Raw genomic sequence first — 18,684 nt, forward strand, 5'->3', positions numbered from 1 at the left:
GAAAGTGTAAATAACCGAGTCACATCTACTCATTCAAGACCTCTCATGATCTTAAAGACCTCTATCATATCCCCCCTCAGCCGTCTCTTCTCCAAGCTAAACAGCCCTAACCTCTTCAGGCTTTCCTCATAGGGGAGCTGTTCCATCCCCTTTATCGTTTTGGTTGCCCTTCTCTGTACCTTCTCCATCACAACTATATCTCTTTTGAGATGCGGCGACCAGAATTGTACACAGTATTCAAGGTGCGGTCTCACCATGGAGCAATATAGAGGCATTATGACATTTTATGTTTTATTAATCATTCCCTTCCTAATAATTCCTAACATTCTGTTTTCTTTTTTGACTGCTGCAGCACACTGAGCCAACAGTTTTAAAGAATTATCCACTATGATGCCTAGATCTTTTTCCTGGGTGGTAGTTCCTAATATGGAACCTAACATCATGTAACTACAGCAAGGGTTATTTTTCCCTATATGCAACACCTTGCACTTGTCCACATTAAATTTCGTCTGCCATTTGGTTGCCCAATCTTCCAGTCTTGCAAGGTCTTCCAGTAATGTATCACAATCCTCTTGTGATTTAACTACTCTGAATAATTTTGTATCATCCACAAATTTGATAACCTCACTCGAATTCCTTTCCAGATCATTTATATATATATATATATATATATTGAAAAGCACCGGTCCAAGTACAGATCCCTGAGGCACTCCATTATTTACTCTTTTCCACTGAGAAAATTGACCATTTAATCCTACTCTCTGTTTCCTGTCTTTTAACCAGTTTGTAATCCACGAAAGGACATCGCCTCCTATCCCATGACTTTTTAGTTTTCTTAGAAGCCTCTCATGAAGGACTTTGTCAAACGCCTTCTGAAAATCCAAATACTCTACATCTACCGGTTCACCTTTATCCACATGTTTATTAACCCCTTCAAAGAAATAAAGCAGATTTGTTAGGCAAGACTTCCCTTGGGTAAATCCATGTTGACTGTGTTCCATTAAACCATGTCTTTCTATATGCTCTACGATTTTGATCTTGAGAATAGTTTCCATTATTTTTCCCAGCACTGAAGTCAGGCTCACTGGTCTATAGTTACCCGGATCACCCCTGGTGCCTTTTTTAAATATTGGGGTTACATTGGCCATCCTCCAGTCTTCAGGTACAATGGATGATTTTAATGATAGGTTACAAATTTTTACTAATAGGTCAGAAATTTCATTTTTTAGTTCCTTCAGTACCCTAGGATGCATGCCATCCAGTTCAGGTGATTTGCCACTCTTTAGTTTGTCAGTCTGGCCTATTACATTTTCCAGGTTCACAGTGATTTCATTCAGTTCTTCTGATTCATCACCCCTGAAACCCATCTCAGGAACTGGTATCTCCTCAACATCCTCATTAGTAAACACAGAAGCAAAGAATTCATTTAGACTTTCTGCAATGGCCTAATCTTCCCTAAGAGCCCCTTTATCCCCTCGGTCACCTAATGGTCCAACCGACTCCCTCACAGGTTTCTTGCTTCGGATATATTTTAAAAAGTTTTTATTATGAGTTTTTGCCTCTATGGCCAACTTCATTTCAAATTCTCTCTTTGCCTATCTTATCAATGTTTTACACTTACCTTGACAATACATGTTTTATCCTATTTTCTTCAGATGGATCCTTCTTCCAATTTTTGAAGGATGTTTTTTTGACTAAAATAGCCTCTTTCACCTCACCTTTTAACTATGACGGTAATCGTTTTGCCTTCCTTCCACCTTTCTTAATGTGTGGAAAACATTTGGACTGCGCCTTTAGGATTGTATTTTTAAACAATGTCCATGCCTGTTGAACACTTTTAACCTTTGCAGCTGCATCTTTCAGTTTTTTTCTATTTTCCTCATTTTATCAAAGTTTCCCTTTTGAAAGTTTAGATCATTGTATGTAAAGCAGTCTCATTCAGGTCCATTGTAGACAGCTTGAAATGCCAACTGGTTTGTGGCACTGAGAACCAGTCACTTAGATGCTTTAACTGGTTCTGTGGCTGTTTAAATTTGTGAAGGCTAAAGGGATGAGTTTTATTGTTACCATCCAAAGTTCTGTTCAAAAATAAGGTTTTAATAACTATTCTGTATGCTGAGGAGCATAGTTCCCTCTAAGCTGAGTGTGTGAGCGATCGCTCATATATATCGGAACATTGCTCACAGGTTTTACATGGTTGCTTGCAAACATTTTCCTTTGTGCTATATTCAGAAATGCAGCACTAATACTGGCGCGCAAGTATTGTTGGTTTAGAAAATTTATTGCTCACTTGAAGCAAAATTTGCACACGCCTAGTCACTTCTTGGAGGGAGCATTGCTGAGGGGTTGGGACATTCTTTGACTATTGCATCCCTTTCTTAATGAGTTACCTTTCAAGTATCCAAGGCAGAAAAAGAAGTGTCATTAACCGAGGCTGAGAGCATTGAAGCAGAAAGACCAGGTGCAAAATTGATCAACTTCCAAAGGAAGCATTTACTAGGTATGGGTCAATCATTTGTAGAAAACACGAATGACAAATAGATAGGCATTAGGACAATATGCAGATTTCACAGAATTGTAAATTGAAAAGGTGCAAACATAAAATATAAGAAGCTCTTAATATTTACACTTTGATACAACAAAAACACTAGTGCCCAAAACTATATTAAAAGATGGACTACTGAAGCTTTTTAAATTAATATTATTGTACGAGAACAATTAATATTGAGTATAGGAGGCTGGATTCTCTGTAGGCTGTGGTACCAAAGTTTATAGGGTCCAGCTTAAGAATCATCCAAAGATGAGGTGGGACATGAGCTTTGCAAACCAGGGAGGTTCCTTCTGCAGCTGAGAAGTGGGCCCATGTGATCCCAAAAACTCTCATATTCATCATCATCATCCCTGCATAATTCTTATTTGGACTGACAAGAGACATAATTACTTGCAGAGGATCCACCCTTCACCAGGGTGACCACTGCATCACAGCCCAAGGGAGTGTGAGTCTGGAAACCATCTCCCTTTGACATAATCGGTCCTTTTTAAATGCCACAGTGGGAGCCTCAGCATTTAAACAAGTTTACATACCTCTCACTAATGCTTTTTACTTAGAAAGGGAATAATCATGTTAAGCCTCCTAAATTCTCATCTGCACTTTGTGCGGGCTGCCCCTTGCACCTTCCTCCCTTTTTTCCTGTTAAATCTTTTCACATAGCTGTTGCTCCAGACCAGGCCATCTCCCGGCCTCAGATGTCCCCTGATGAACTGAAGCATGGATGGCGGCAGCTGCAGTCTCTTGTGGTAAATCTGACCCATCACAATATATCTACTTCCTACAAAATAACCAATAAAGATTTTTTTTGTTTTTTGTTTTTTGTTTTTTTTTATAGCACTCAGCATAGCAATCTGTTCATGAGAACCAAAAGATACATAATTATTGCTTTAATAGTGTATTATAAACTCATCCAAAATCTTTCATGTGCTTTTGCGTGTAGCTGTTTTGTAACAGAAATTTACAGTTATTTAACTTTGATCTTCCAGAGGGCTGGTTATCTTTCCCAGAATCTTAGTTCTTACTACCAGCTCCCCCCTTACTAATGTGAATTAAATTGGGGAGGGTTTTTTGTTTGTTTTTTCGTTTTCAGACCCAGCAGTTTCCTCCTGGTAGTTTGTACCTCCAACTCAGTCAGACCTAAGGCTGGGATATGGCACCATGAACCTTAATTTGCAATGTCTCAGGGATTTTACCCTCATGTCTCACACCCCACCTCTCCCCCAGCATTACCTAGTCTGGTTATTGCAGTGACCTCATGGGCTGGGAGTACTCCTGGGGGAATTCTGCGCACAAAAACTTAAAATTCTGCAAACTTTATATTGGTCAAAATAACACAATTTACATGACAGTCTTTAAGTAATTAAATTTTAAATTAATACAGAAAAAAGTTATTACTTAGAGATGCAGAATTTTAAATACTTTTAACAGAATTTGCCTAGAAATTCACTGTAAGAGTGTCCCTTCCACTCACTCTCCCTACTCCCCTGGCCACTTTGCCCTCTCAAACCCCAACTCCTCCACCTGCTGGTATCTCTCCCATCCACCTCTAGGCTCAACCACTTCCACTCTATCGCCAGTCCCAGAGTTTGATCCTGTTCTCAGTACTGCCCCTCATACAGGCTCCCTCTGTCCCTCCCTCTCTCACACACATGCTCCCTCTCTCTAATACACATACACACACAACCTCGTACAGGCTCCCTCACTCTCTCGCACACACACACATCCTCTCATACAGGGCCCTCTCTCTTGCATACACACCCACACAAGCTCCCTTTCTCTCTCACACAGGCTACCTATGTCTCTCTCTCATGCACCCCTTCACACAGGCTCTGACTCACATATACAGAGGCTAGCACCCTCACATACACACGATCCCTTTTTCATACACACGCGCTCCCAATCTCTCACACACATACACACTCCTTCACAATCTCCTCATATAGGCTCCCTCTCTCTGGCACCCACACTCAAGCATCCCCCCCCCCCCCCGCTCTCTCACCTCCCATGCTCTCTCTCACACCCTCCCCTCCCCTTTCTCACACCCCTCTCCCTCTCACACACACACACACATTCACTCTCACCGGGGCCTTTATTTTTGCCATGAGCGGAGCACACTCCGTTCGTGGCACATCTTTGCTGCGAACAGCGCACCAAGGCCTTCATTGTCGCTGTGAGTGGAGCGCATCCCATGGCACACAGGCCTTCATCTTTGCGCAGTCTGTTCGCAACATGCCGGGGTCTCCTCTGCCATTTTCTGCGCCGAATTTGGCAATTCTGCATAGAAAATAGCAATTCTGCACCGGGGGAAAATTCTGCGCTTCACAGTAGCACAGAATTCCCCCAGGACGAGCTGGGAGCCATGCACCTAAACTCCTTCCAGAACTCTGCAATTGTAGCTCCTGATTCTAGCCACTAGGTGTCACCTTTCAGCAATGATCACAAATCTACTTTTCTTCCCTCTCTCCCAGATGCTGTGAATACTGCCTCCACAGCACTCTGGCCCTACAACTACTGGGCTGGCCATTTTTATTTTTTACTTCTAAGAATATATAGGACTACATGTAAGCAGTTTCCGCGTGTAGAAGAGCATTTCAATCTAGTTGACTTCAGAATGCTGCTTTAAGTAATAACCTTGGTCTTTGGTAAATGAAATGGACTGCGAATTAGTAAAGCAGAATTTTTCTGTTGATAAGCAGGCTAAATTAGCCATTACATGTGGATAACAACATCTGGCGCCACTAGACTTGTCTATGAGTTCCTGCCTGCACAGGTCTCCTTGGTCATCTTTGGACCTGTATTTCGTGTTTCTTCTATTTCTTCCTTCAAAGTAGTTGTTTTGCTCAAAAGTCTTTTTCTGCCTTGCCTCGCTGCTTCTGCAGCCCCAAAACAATTTTAAGTATTACAAAAAAAAAAATCAAATAGACTGTTGGTTTCCTCACAGAAGAATGTCAGGTCAGAAGAAAAAATCTACTGTGGTGAGCAATTTTAAGAGGTGCCCATGTGGAAAAATCGTGTCCCTGTTGGGTCTGTCGCTGTCCGATGTCTCTACTCCGCCCACCTTATCTTGGTGACTCCCTCTGGGGTTAATGGAAGGCTAGCTGCTGCAGCGTCTCCAGGCTGTCCTCCTCCGGCGTTCCCGGACTGGCTCGACGCTGCAAGCCGCCATGTTGACCAGATGCCTAAGGGCGCGCGCGCCCAGCCTGACTGATGTACCGGCGTTGGCGCGAACCTCAGGGGTGTCCCCCTGAGATGACGTCATCAGCTTCAGATATTTAAGGTCTCAGTTTTTGCTAACAAGATGAGTTAGCAAGGGATAGGTTTACCTAGCTTCCTCCAGGTCACTGCGGATGGGATTCGCTCTCCGCAACCCTAGCTACTCTGCCTCCTCAGACTTCACTAGAGGTACCCACTCTTCGGGGGCCTCGCTCTCTCTTTTTCTTCTCAGGTCGCAGTCCAGAACCGGTACTCGTTCCTCGAGGGCCCACGTCCCGGACCAGCTCCTGAATACCACTTCTGCTAAGAAGTCATCGCTGCTTACAACATTAGTGAGTTTCCATCTATCTCTCAGAGCTTTCCCTGGGACCAGGTACTCGCTCCTTGAGGGCCTACTGCATTCCAACTCCTGGGCTGCCTCAAGAGACTATGGTGTGAGTGTTATCATCAAGGACTTGTTCCAGAACTCTGCATATCCTATCTACTCACTTTCTTAGTTTCTCTACAGCTCAGCCACCTTGGGATTGCTGTTCCAATACCTGAGGGACTACAGCCCAGCCAGGTGCTTCCAGCTCACTACTGCCACCTCTGGTGGTTTAATATATTGTCTAATAAAAGAACTAGTGTGTGTCTGTCTCCTACACTAAGCCTGACCAGTGGTTCCTCTCGGGATCTCCCCCGAGGGTGGGTCACCTGCCACTGGTCCAAGGATCCACCCACAAGTATTCTAAATAATAACAGATTGCTATCTCCAGCAACTCCATTAATAACAGACTGCTACTCTTAGCTTTAACAACAGAGCTTTACTAACAGTCCCTCACCAACGTGATCCAGTCCAGACTGTTATCAATATCTGGACTGGATCACAACCAGAAAAACTGAGGCCTTGTCCACGGAAAAACTCTCCAGAGTCTCTCCAGGTCTTCCTCCTATAGTACAGCATCATCTGCCTCTTCAGGAAAAAGCTTGATTAAAGGTTCTTTTAAACACCCCCTTCCATGCAGGCTGAGGCTGTGGGGTGTACCAACGCATTTGAAGTGTGGTTCATCGAAGCACCAGAAGATTGATCCATCAATTCATCTGGTGCACCAAAGCACAGTGCATCTAGAAGCCAGAGACCCTATGCACCAGCAAATTCTACACAGATCCACATGCACATTTTCAACAATGCAGCATTGCTTTCCCAGCACGATGCACCAGTGCACCCAATGCATGCTATGAAGTATTCAACATATATTTCACTCCATGATGTGCCTGGGCAATCCTTATACCTGATGACTGTTTTTTTCACTCTACGCTGACATCAGCACAGGAACATGCTCAAAAGGACTTGAGATCCTATAAAATGCCCAAGCATTCAACTCTCTTAGGCCATTCTGCTTCTTGGATCAAACAATATACTAGCTATGCAAGATCTGTGGGAGAAGGCATAAGATTATCATTACCTCCTCCAATTATCAGAATACGAACTCCCCTAGGTTGGTAGTAAAAGCTCTTTGACTGGAAACAGTGTATCCTACCTGTTCCATAGTTCTGCTCTCCTCAAATAGACCACTTGTTACAATGCAAGAATCTATCTTGGTGTCAGAAGAAGATGACCCACCACCTACCCCAGGCCAGAAGACACAACATGAGGAGTTTCTTTACCTTTCTTTCCAGCTTCTCTTTTCTAATCTTCGCAATTCCACAGATGAGAATCCCAAACTCATCCATAGGTGTGCACCCGTATTAGGTGCTCTTTATCAACACACTCAGTTGCAGTGGAGTCTAGTCAATCAGAGGTATTGGACTAGACTTCTCTGAGAAAGTGAGCCTGTACTCTGGCCTCAGACAACGGTTCTACTGGAATACCATCAGATCCTCTTCCAGATCATCTTGAGTACACATCCCATCCAGAAGATTTTCACCTATTCAAAATTCATTAAGGAACAGCACTGGGTGTTCATGTACATAAGGATAAAGATCCATGTACATAACTCCTAGGAATACTCAGAATTCTGGATACACTAGCTGAACCTGCCACCTTACCAATTTATGACATTCTCAAAGGTCCTGCTCATGAAATTATGGGAAACACCAATTTTATGCTCCCCATGGCTCAAACAATTAGACCTCAAATATAGAGTTTAACAGTCATCAGGCTTTGGCATAGTTCACTTGCCACACCAGTCCATCATAGTAGAATTTGCCATGAAAAAAGCAAAGAAAACTTGTATTCATTCCAGTTTCCTACTGGGCAAAGATAAAAACTTCTGGACAATTTTGGTAAAAGGACATTGTAAAGTGTAATGCTTTCTGCTCATATTACTATCCATCAGTTCTACATGGTGCAATAATTCCATGATTGTTTTCATAAGCTGAAGCCATACTTACTTACCCTCCAATCAGAGCACCTTCTCTCAACCATTCTAGGATCCAGAAGAAGCTGTTTGACACCTCTATTCAGTGTTTGATTCTGCTTCTCATACTTCTACAGCTTCCACTGGCATGTGATGAATGGCTTGGCTATAAGCAAGTTCCATCCTTGAGGATGTCCATGAGAAATTGGCAGACCTCCCATGCTTTGGAGACAACTTCTTTGGGGAGAAGCTCCAAGAAACAGTCTCCCAGATAAAAGACCAAAATGTGACAATACAGTCTCTCTCCCTGGTGCCAGAGCAACTTGCTCCGTTACGGCATCCATACTATCCTTACAAATGATCCTACATTCACAGACAGCCTGTTCAGCTGTATGATTTCCACCTCTTCCAGAACAGTGACCAGACCTAGACAACTGGAATGCTGTCAGCCAAAAACCATCCAGCAGGCCCAACCTAAACCAGGGCCCAGTTTTGATCCGGTCAATCAGTCTCCTCCCTTCCCTTATGGTAGCAGGATGAATGCAGCATTTTCTGGATAAATGGTATAAAATAACCAAAGACTCCTGGATCCTCAACACTGTGCAATATGGGTACTGGTTGTGTTTCTCCTAGCCCCCATTCCTTCCACACTATTCGCCTCCAAATTCAGAGCCATCTCATCTCCTGCAGATCCATTTGGAAATGCAATTGCTTCTCAAACAGGCAGTGGAGATGATCCCTACATCATAAAACACGTAGGGTTTCTATTCCAAATACTTCCTCATCCCCAAAAAGACAAGGGGATTATGTCCAGTCCTGGACTTAAGTCTTCTCAACAACCATATCCTCTGGGAGAAATTCATAAGGAACTCCCTCAGCACAATTCTCCCATTCATTCAACAGGGTGAATAGATGTGCACCTAAGATCTCAAGAATGGCTATACTCACATTCCAATTCATCTTGCCTATTGGTGTTATGCTTCCAAGAGGATTCATCTCACTACCAAACACCAATACAAAATCCTTCCATTTGGCCTCTCTTCTGCATAGAGATGTGAATCAGAACCGGAATCGGTTCAGATTCCGGTTCAGATTCACATCATGGGTTTTTTTTCGTCCGGCCCGATCGCGGTTTTGTTTATCGGCTGCGCCCGAGCCGATAAACAAAAAACCACCCCGACCCTTTAAAACTAATCCCTTAGCTTCCCCCACCCTCCCGACCCCCCAAAAAACTTTTTACAGGTACCTGGTGGTCCAGTGGGGTCCTGGGAGCGATCTCCCGCTCTCGGGCCGTCGGCTGCCACTAATAAAAATGGCACTGATTGCCTTTGCCCTTACCATGTGACAGGGTATCCGTGCCATTGGCCGGCCCGTCACATGGTAGGAGCACTGGATGGCCTGTGCCATTTTTAAAGATGGCGCTGGCCATCCAGTGTTCCCTCCATGTGACAGGGGCCGGCCAATGGCACGGATACCCTGTCACATAGTAAGGGCAAAGGGCCATTGGCGCCATTTTGATTAGTGGCAGCTGACGGCCCGGGAGCGGGAGATCACTCCCGGGACCCCCACTGAACCACCAGGTACCTATGAAAAGTTTTTTGGGGGGTCAGGAGGGTGGGGGAAGCTAAGGGATTAGTTTTAAAGGGTCGGGGTGGGTTTAGGGGTTATTTTTGTGTGCTGTTTTTCCCGCCCTCCCCCAAAACGATAAGAGAACCCCCACGAACAATTTCGTGGGGTTTTCCTATCATTTTGGGGGAGCCCCCAATTTCTGACGATTTTGAAAATAGCGTACGATATTTTCAATCGTCCGAAGTCTGATTCACATCCCTACTTCTGCAACCAAAGTCTTCACAAAGTGCCTTGCTCTAGTCTCAGCGTGCCTGCATTACCAGGGAATACAAGTCTTACCATTCCTCGACGATTGGCTGATTACAGCAGTCTCAAGAAGCAGTTCTCTGTGATGATTCGTCTTCTACAGAGCTTAGGTTTTCTCATCAATTTTGAGAAGTCAAACCTAGAACCCACACAGCATCTCCAATTCAAAGGGGTGTGCATCGACTCAGGGGCGTCATTAGCCCTGGGCACAAGGAGCCTGTACCCCAAATCTAAAACTCAGTGCCCCAAGTCTCAGCAGCCCCACTATTTATTTTGTTTTTGTCAATCCTGGCCAGGCCTGCAGTGGAACTTAAGGGGAGGCTGCCATATCAGACTCATGCCGAAGAATCACTTCCGAAGAATGAAAGAATCACTTCCGAAGAATGAAAGCTGCTGTGTCGTGCCCGGGCCACATACTAGAAGTGAGGTGGCCACTGGGTCCAATCCACATGGAAAATAGGAAGCTGCTGCCTGGGCTGTGCCATGGGGGACAAAGAGAAGAGGCTGCTGCTGCCTGCACCCTCCACATTCTGGAGAGAGAAAGGCATTGTCTTGTAATTTTTATTATCTGATTTAAGAATTTCATTATAAGAACAGAAGAAATTGCCATGCTGGGACAGACCAAGGGTCCATCAAGCCCAGCATCCTGTTTCCAACAGAGGCCAAACCAGGCCACAAGAACCTGGCAATTACCCAAACACTAAGAAGATCCCATGCTACTGATGCAATTAATAGCAGTGGCTATTCCCTAAGTAAACTTGATTAATAGCCGTTAATGGACTTCTCCTCCAAGAACTTACCCAAACCTTTTTTGAACCCAGCTACACTAACTGCACTAACCACATCCTCTGGCAACAAATTCCAGAGCTTTATTGTGCATTGAGTGAAAAAGAATTTTCTCCGATTAGTCAAATGTGCTACTTGCTAACTTCATGGAATGCCCCCTAGTCCTTCTATTATTCAAAAGTGTAAATAACCGAGTCACATCTACTCGTTCAAGACCTCTCATGATGTTGCATTCGTGCCTGTTCTCGTTCTCGCTCCACCCTCTCTATCTTTGTGGCGACTCCCTTTGGGTCTGACGGACACATGCTGCCGCAGCTTCTTCTTGCCATACTTCCTGGAATCCCCGAGCTGGTCTGACGCTGCGGATCCGCCATGTTCCTGATGATGTAAGGGTGCGCACGCGCTCCAGAGTTTATACTGACAAGGGCGCGAACCTCGGGGATGTCCCTCGTAGTGATGTCATCCGCTTCCACTTTAAAAGGTCTTTGCTTGCTACTTCGAATCGAGTTAGCAAGGGGAATTTTTCTCCGCTGCCCTGCCTCCACCACCTTACCCAGGGGTACCCGCTCCTCGGGGGCCCCGCTCTGTAATGCTCTCTCTTCTTGATTTCAGATTGTTAGGACAGAATCCGGTACTCGCTCCACGAGGGCCTACGAACCTGAATGCTCAGAAGACTCCTTACTGCCTGGAAGCGATCGCAGACGTGAACACTGTGAGTTCTATTACAGATAGGAACCGATACTCGCTCCACGAGGGCCTATGTTGCTAATCCCCGAAGACTCCTTTCTGTCTAAGACGTTATCGCAGGTACGGAGATCGTGAGTCATTATTATAAATTGCAGATAGGAACCGGTACTCGAGCCACGAGGGCCCATGTTCCTAAATCCCTTCTCAACTCTCTTCTATATCAGAAGTTATTATATACCTTTATCTGGTACATTACTATTAGATTGCAGATAAGAACCGGTACTTGCTCCTCGAGGGCCTATGTTCCTAAAACCTTCCAAATACTCTCTTCTATTCTACAAGCCATCTCCTACACAGATAATGTGAGTTCTCATTTCAGACTGCATATAGGAATCAGCACTCGCCTATGCTCCTGTTCCTGATTATACTGAAGACTCTCTGTTGCATAGAAGCCATTACGATATCTACAATTGTGAGTGTATCATCTGCTACTGGTTATGTATCCAGCATACCCTGTCTACTCACTACTTATAGTCTCTCTCTAGAGCTCAGCAACCCAGAGACTGCAATTCCAGCATCGAAAGGACTTCAGCCCTGCCAGGCACATCAGCTCACTACTGCCACCTTTGGTGGTTCTACTTCCTGTCTGATAAAGAACTATCTGAGTTTGTCTCCATACTCCAGCCTAGCCGGTGGTCCCTCTCAGGATATCCTCCTGAGGGCGCTGTCATCTGCCATCGGCCCAGGGATTCACAATTCATCTCAGTGTCATCCCTTACACTACTAGAGCGGTATTATACAATTGCCACTCTGTGGGAAGCCAATCCACCACAGATCATTAACTCTGCCTATGGAGTATTACAGTTGTCAGCTCTTCCCCTTGGCAGGGGAGATTCATAACAGATTGCTAACCCTCTGGCGGACTTATAGCAGATTGCCACTCTTAGTAGCAGGGATTGATAACAGATTGTTAACTCCTCCCTCTCCATGAAGAGATCCATAACAGACTGCTACTCCTCCCTCTACTGGAGGAGCTCGATAACAGATTGCTAACTCCGAGCAGCAGAATTACAAGCAAGCAATTGCCAACTCCTCCCCTCTGGAGGAGGAGATCTACATCAGATTGCTAACTCCTCCCCTCTGGGGAGCAGATCGCCAACAGATTGCTAACTCCGCCCCTCTGGTGGCGTGATCCACAACACATGATCTTAAACACCTCTATCATATCCCCCCTCAGCAGTCTCTTCTCCATGCTGAACAGCCCTAACCTCTTCAGCCTTTCCTCATAGGGGAACTGTTCCATCCCCTTTATCATTTTGGTTGCCCTTCCCTGTACCTTCTCCATCGCAACTATATCTTTTTTGAGATGCGGCGACCAGAAGGAAGCTGGTACGGCCTGCATGTTCCTGGGGGAGAAAGAGAGAGAGAGAGTGCTTGTGTGTGAGCATGCCTGTATGAGAAATGCTGTGTGGGCCCAAGGAGGAGACTGCTGATGCTGCCTGCACTGTCCGGGAAGAGAGAGACAGAGAAAGCATGTTTTGCATGTGCTGTGTGAGAGGGAGAAAGAGAGCATGGGAGAGACTGTATAAGAGAACATGTAAAAGCATATCTGTGCATGAGAGACACAGAGCATGTATATGTGAGAGAGATGACACACAGTATGTACATTTGTAAATTGCTCAGAGCCTTGTGCACAGAGCAATCCATAAATTTTATAAAGTAACATAACATGTGAGAGCTTTTGTGTGTATGTGAGTGTGAGCAATAGCATGTGTGAGAGCGTGTGTGAGCAGTAATGTTTGCGAGATCTTGTGTGTGTGTGTGTGTGTGTGTGTGTGTGTGTGTGTGAGTGTAAGAGAGAGAGCAATAGCAAGTGCAAGAGCTTTTGTGTGTGTGAGCAATAGCATATGTAAGGGTTGTGTGTGTATGACTGATGCTGCATGGGCTCAAGAAGGAAGCTGGTGCAGCCTGCATGTTCCTGGGGGAGAAAGAGAGAGAGTGCTTGTGTGTGAGCATGTCTGTGTGAGAAATGCTGTGTGGGCCCAAGGAGGAGACTGCTGACGTTGCCTGCACTGTTCGGGAAGAGAGAGAGAGAGAGAGAGAGAAAGCATGTTTGTGCATGTGTTGTGTGAGAGGGAGAAAGTGAGCATGGGAGAGACTGTGTAAGAGAACATGTAAAATCATATCTGTGCATGAGAGACACAGAGCATGTATATGTGAGAGAGATGACACACAGGCCCAAGCAGGAGGTTAAGTACATAAGTACATAAGAAATTGCCATGCTGGGACAGACCAAGGGTCCATCAAGCCCAGCATCCTGTTTCCAACAGAGGCCAAACCAAGCCACAAGAACCTGGCAATTACCCAAACACTAAGAAGATCCCTTGCTACTGATGCAATTAATAGCAGTGGCTATGCCCTAAGTAAACTTGATTAATAGCAGTTAATGGACTTCTCCTCCAAGAACTTATCCAAACCTTTTTTGAACCCAGCTACACTAACTGCACTAACCACATCCTCTGGCAACAAATTCCAGAGCTTTATTGTGCGCTGAGTGAAAAAGAATTTTCTCCAATTAGTCTTAAATGTGAAGGTCTTTTCAGGACGGTGTCCACGCAAGGGCTCGCTCATCCAAAAAGGTTTTCATTGCTGTTGGTGAATCAAATTTATGCTGCTGCCTCTGTATTCTAGGGAGAGATAGAATGTATATTTGTGTTTGTGTAGATGGGAGAGAGAGAGAGAGAATGTGGGTGATCATGTATGAGTAGACGAGTGTGTGTGTGTGTATCGGAGAGTGTGTGTATGTGAGTGAAGGGAAAGTTTGCCTGTCCCCCACCATTAATCCATGATAATCTCAAGATGACTGGAAATCACAAGTTCCCAGGTATTAAGAGTGGGGGATTTTTAAAATCCTTATTTGTTTTAATTATTGTGTCACTTGTGTTTGCTGTTGAAATAATTTATTGGTGTTTGAGAAATTAAAAAATTTGTAATGAGTTTCAAATTATTGGATATTCTTTTTATCAGCAATTTTGAAATATTTATTCAGATTATGAGTATGGTTTTACTATCATGATGTTTTATATTTCTTGATTTTATGTGACATGGTGATCTTTCTGTTGCTCCATTGTTGCACTGACTACAGAGTCTGGCTTATTTCAGTTTCTAATTCAGTTTTTGTCTGCACATTTCTGTTTATACTTTGTGTTTGGTGAGGGTTTGTCTGTGTTCTGCTTGTGTGACTGAGGTGAGGTATTCTGCTAGCAAGTAGTTTCTGTGTAGGCATCTATAGCAGTTTGGCTTGTTTTATTTTCATAATAGAAGGTGTAAGGCCAGGTATAATATTTGCAGTGTTGCCTTTTCATAAATAGAGTTGTTGCTGTTTCAGTGCTGGCAGAGTGCTATTTTGGGAGGTTTATTATATTGTAATTGTAATTCAGTTTTTCAAAGGATTCATTGTCAATTTGTTTTCAACATCAAATTAAAAACAGCACAATTTTTAAATGTTTACAATACTGTAACCAAGGCTGTATATAAGTGGTTGTGTTCTGTGCTTTGTAATATCTGGATCCCTCAGTCAGCTGTTAGGAGCACCTTAAGAAAAGATCGGTGAAGGGTGTGGATAACTGATGCATTCATATTTCCATAATAATGGGAAAAAAGAGCAGTGCACCCATGATACACATGTGCACACATAATTAATGGAATGCATGCATAGATGCAGGTTATGCTTTGTCATTCTAATGTTGTTCTATGTTGAATCATGAGTACATCACTCATCATTGATGGCCCTGTTTGTTCTGTCCATTGTTAGATTGTTCATTGACACTGTCCTGGGGATACTAGAATAGAAGGAACAAAGGACAAGAGATGGCTGGTTCAAGGGCAGTGGTAGCAAATTTATGAAGATGAGGGTAGGCTCAAGTGATCAGGTTCCTTCCTCCCTCCCCCCCTCCCTCCCAGTCCTCAAGCATCCAGTTCTGGTCTATGGAAAAATGGACAACCTTGAGAAGTCGGTGAGGGGTGAGAAGGAAAGAAAGGGCATACGGACCCGTGTCCCAGACCTTTGAGGCACCTAGCAATGCCCCTGCATCGACTCATCGATACAGAAAGCCTTCTTGCCCAGTGAATAGATGTCTGCCATGATCTTGCTCATCTAAATACAGTTATCCTATCCGAGGACCATGGCCAGAAAGCTCCTCATAAGGGTCATATGGTGGCAGCCATCCATGTGGTTCCACTAACCTGCCTTCATATCTATTATCTCCAATGGAATCTGAGATCTCAGTGTGATCAACTCACTCAACCCCTCTTTTCAATAGGGCAAATCACACTGCCAATAGCAAGGAATTTGCAGTGGTGGTTACATCCCCACGTGCTCCGAGATGGTGCCCCATTTTGCCTTCTTTCCCATCAGCTCATCCTCACAACAGTGAGAAGTATGCCTGAACAGAGAAGACCAAAATGGAGAAGGAAATCCCCAGAACCCTCTGCGTGTCTTTGGCCTGCCTGAGCTGAATGGACTCTGAGTGACTTACAGAATGTCCCTGGATATCTGTGGAGGCAAGCTGGCACCAGACAGGTGATGTCTATTCATAGAGTCACCACAGGGGAGCTTCAGGCACTGTTCTCAGGAGTTTGTAATCCACACAGTTACAGACGTGTTGATTGTCTTGACCAGTAAGAGTTTAACCAGAACAAAGAAAGTCATGGGAAATGGGCTACACATCCTGGGAAGCCAATCAGGATAGTTAGCGATGATTTAATCATGCAGTTGACATCACAACTTATGTAAATGATCCTTTGGGCAGTCATGCAAGTCTCTAGAACCTTCTACCCTGTATTTGAATGTTATCTATAAAACAAGGATCACTTTCTGTATACAAAGAGATGCTGGTCAGATTGTAAGACGAAGGGCACCCAGTACCCAGCATCTCCCGAGAACACTTATATTGACTAATAAAAAATACATTATACTTTTACTGAGTCTAAGTGTTCTTGTGTCCCTGGCCATAAGCACAGAGTAAGCTTTAACAACAGACACTTCCACCAGAGATTGGGGAGCCCATGTGGGATCCTTCTGTACCAAAGGAATTTGGTCCAGTGGCGTATCAAAAGGGGAGAAGGGTGCCCCTGGGTGCAGGGTCATAGGGGGTGCTGATGGCTGATATAGGGAGGCCCATGTGGCTGCTGGTGGACCTTATCCCACTGGCAGCTAAGCGGGGAAGCATGCTGTTCCAATGTTGTGTGCCGGGCACTGTTTCCTCTAAGCTGCCTGTATGCATGGCCGACACAACTTTTCTCGCGGCCATGCACAGCAGGAAAATCGGCGGGGCCGTGGTGAAGCTCATCCCACCACGGCCTGAAGAAAACAAGTCAGCTCCAAACCTCCAGGTATGCCTTCTCCTTCCTGCTTGTGCAATCCCAGAAGAAAAACATTGCCGGAGCCGCGCGGGCAGGAAGGAAAAGGAGCATCGGCCTGTATGCAGAAGAGAAGTAGCATTTGTGGCAGGGCCGCTGTGGATCCTACCTCACTGTGGCCTGAGAAGAGGAAACCCGGTAACAGGGCCGCTGCAGAGAGGAGGCCCAGAGGCGAGAGGAAGTCTGAGGCCCTGTAGAGTGAGTGTGTGTGACAGAGAGTTGAGAGACTGTGTGTGGGAATGAGCCTGTATGTTCGGAGAGACAGCATGTGAGAGCCTCTGTGTATGTGAGAGAGACAGTATGTGAGAGTGAGAGCTGTATGTGTGTGAGACCACATGTGAGAGAGCCAGTTTGTATATATAAGAGAGACAAAGTGTGAGAGTGAGAGCTATATGTGTGTGAGACAGCAGGTGAGAGTGAGAACCTGTGTAAGTGTGTGTGTGTGTGTGAGAGAGAGAAACAGCATGTGAGAATGAGAGTCTGAGTGTGTATTTAAGGGAGGAAGGGAAGAAGGCAAGTGGAAAGAGAAGAAACACAAAAGAAAGAGACCCTGTAAAAGAAATTGGCAAAGACCAAGCAAGGGAACATGGAAAAAAAAGCCTGTGACCAACCCATTAGAAAACTAAGATCAGACAGCAAAGGTAAAAAATATATGTATTTTTTAATTTTTTGTGATTGACATATGTTATCTTTGGGAATGTACAAGAGTAGCACTTTCTGTATGCTGATCTCATGATGTACAGGATCAGCATGGAGGAACTGGAAGCCCTGCAAATTTTTAATACCATGGGGCCTGTACAGAGGAGACAGCAGAATGGGCTTCAGTGTCAGTAGCAGCAATCAGCGCCACCCCAATAGCCCCACAGCAGCAGTGACAGCGGCAGTAGAGGAACGAGCGAGGCTCCGAGGTTGCTGGCAAAAGAAAGAGAGTGGGTCTGCCTCAATGTGTGCATGTGTATGAATGGGAGTCTGCCTGGGGGTGTATGAGTGTGAATGCATGGGTGCCTGCCTGGGGGTGTGAGTATGTGTGTGTGAGAAAATGAATTGATGCCTGCCTAGGAGTCTGTCTGTGTGTGAGAGAGAATGAATAGGAGTTGCCTGGGCGGGTGTGTGAGTATATGTGAGGGAGCCAGTGAGAGCATGTGTGTGTATATGAGAGAATCCTGGGGAGTAAGAACTTGTATTGGGGGGGTGGGAGGAGAGAGAGGGTCTTAGAGCCTGAGAGTGTGTCTGTGTCTGCGAGAGGTTGTGGGTGTGTATAAGAGCACGTATGTGTGTGTATGTGACAGTGAATGTATGAGAGAAAATGGACATGCGAGTATGTGTGAGAGAGAGAGGATAAAGTTTGTGTGCCCCCCTAGCCTCCTAATCCTCGACAATCTCAGGGTGACTAGAAATCAAGAGTTCTCAGATATGGACAGCAGGGGCTTTTATTTTGTTGTGGAAGTGGATCCAGGGACCGAGGTGAGGTTGATGCTACTCAAAGGGAGGAGCCCTGCAGGTCCTCACCATCAGCAGACGGAGCTGGCTGGAGCAGAGGACCAACAAGAACTTCATCAATACCAGCCCTCATTTCCCGTAGGTTGAACCCTCAGGTGCCAGGGCCAGCTGGACTCAGGTGCAGGCCTCTGTGAGGAGATGAATCCTTCACAAAAGATGTTGTTGGCCAGCAGGATTAGCATGAAGTCAGTCCAAGCAGTGTTCAGGGTAGGCAGCAGACAGCAAGAGATGAGAGCAGGCTACGGTCAGGGGCAGGCGGAGTTCAACAAGACAAAGAGCAAGCAGTGGTCACAAGGCAGGCAGAAGTCAAAC

General features: G+C 45.1%; 1 protein-coding gene across 2 annotated transcripts in view; it reads right to left on the reverse strand.

Annotated features, from left to right (window-relative positions):
• Nucleotides 1-2,468: 2,468 nt before the first annotated feature.
• C4H17orf58 (chromosome 4 C17orf58 homolog) overlaps nt 2,469-18,684 on the reverse strand; it is a 29,594-nt gene continuing 13,378 nt past the window's right edge. For both annotated transcript variants that reach the window (XM_029599367.1, XM_029599366.1), the window contains one exon: nt 2,469-3,329. In XM_029599367.1, the coding sequence (XP_029455227.1) occupies nt 3,142-3,329 (188 nt within the window). In that variant the 3' untranslated portion in view covers nt 2,469-3,141. The remainder of the gene's footprint in view (nt 3,330-18,684) is intronic.

The sequence above is a fragment of the Rhinatrema bivittatum genome, chromosome 4 (assembly GCF_901001135.1).
Source record: "Rhinatrema bivittatum chromosome 4, aRhiBiv1.1, whole genome shotgun sequence".
NCBI lineage: Eukaryota > Metazoa > Chordata > Amphibia > Gymnophiona > Rhinatrematidae > Rhinatrema > Rhinatrema bivittatum.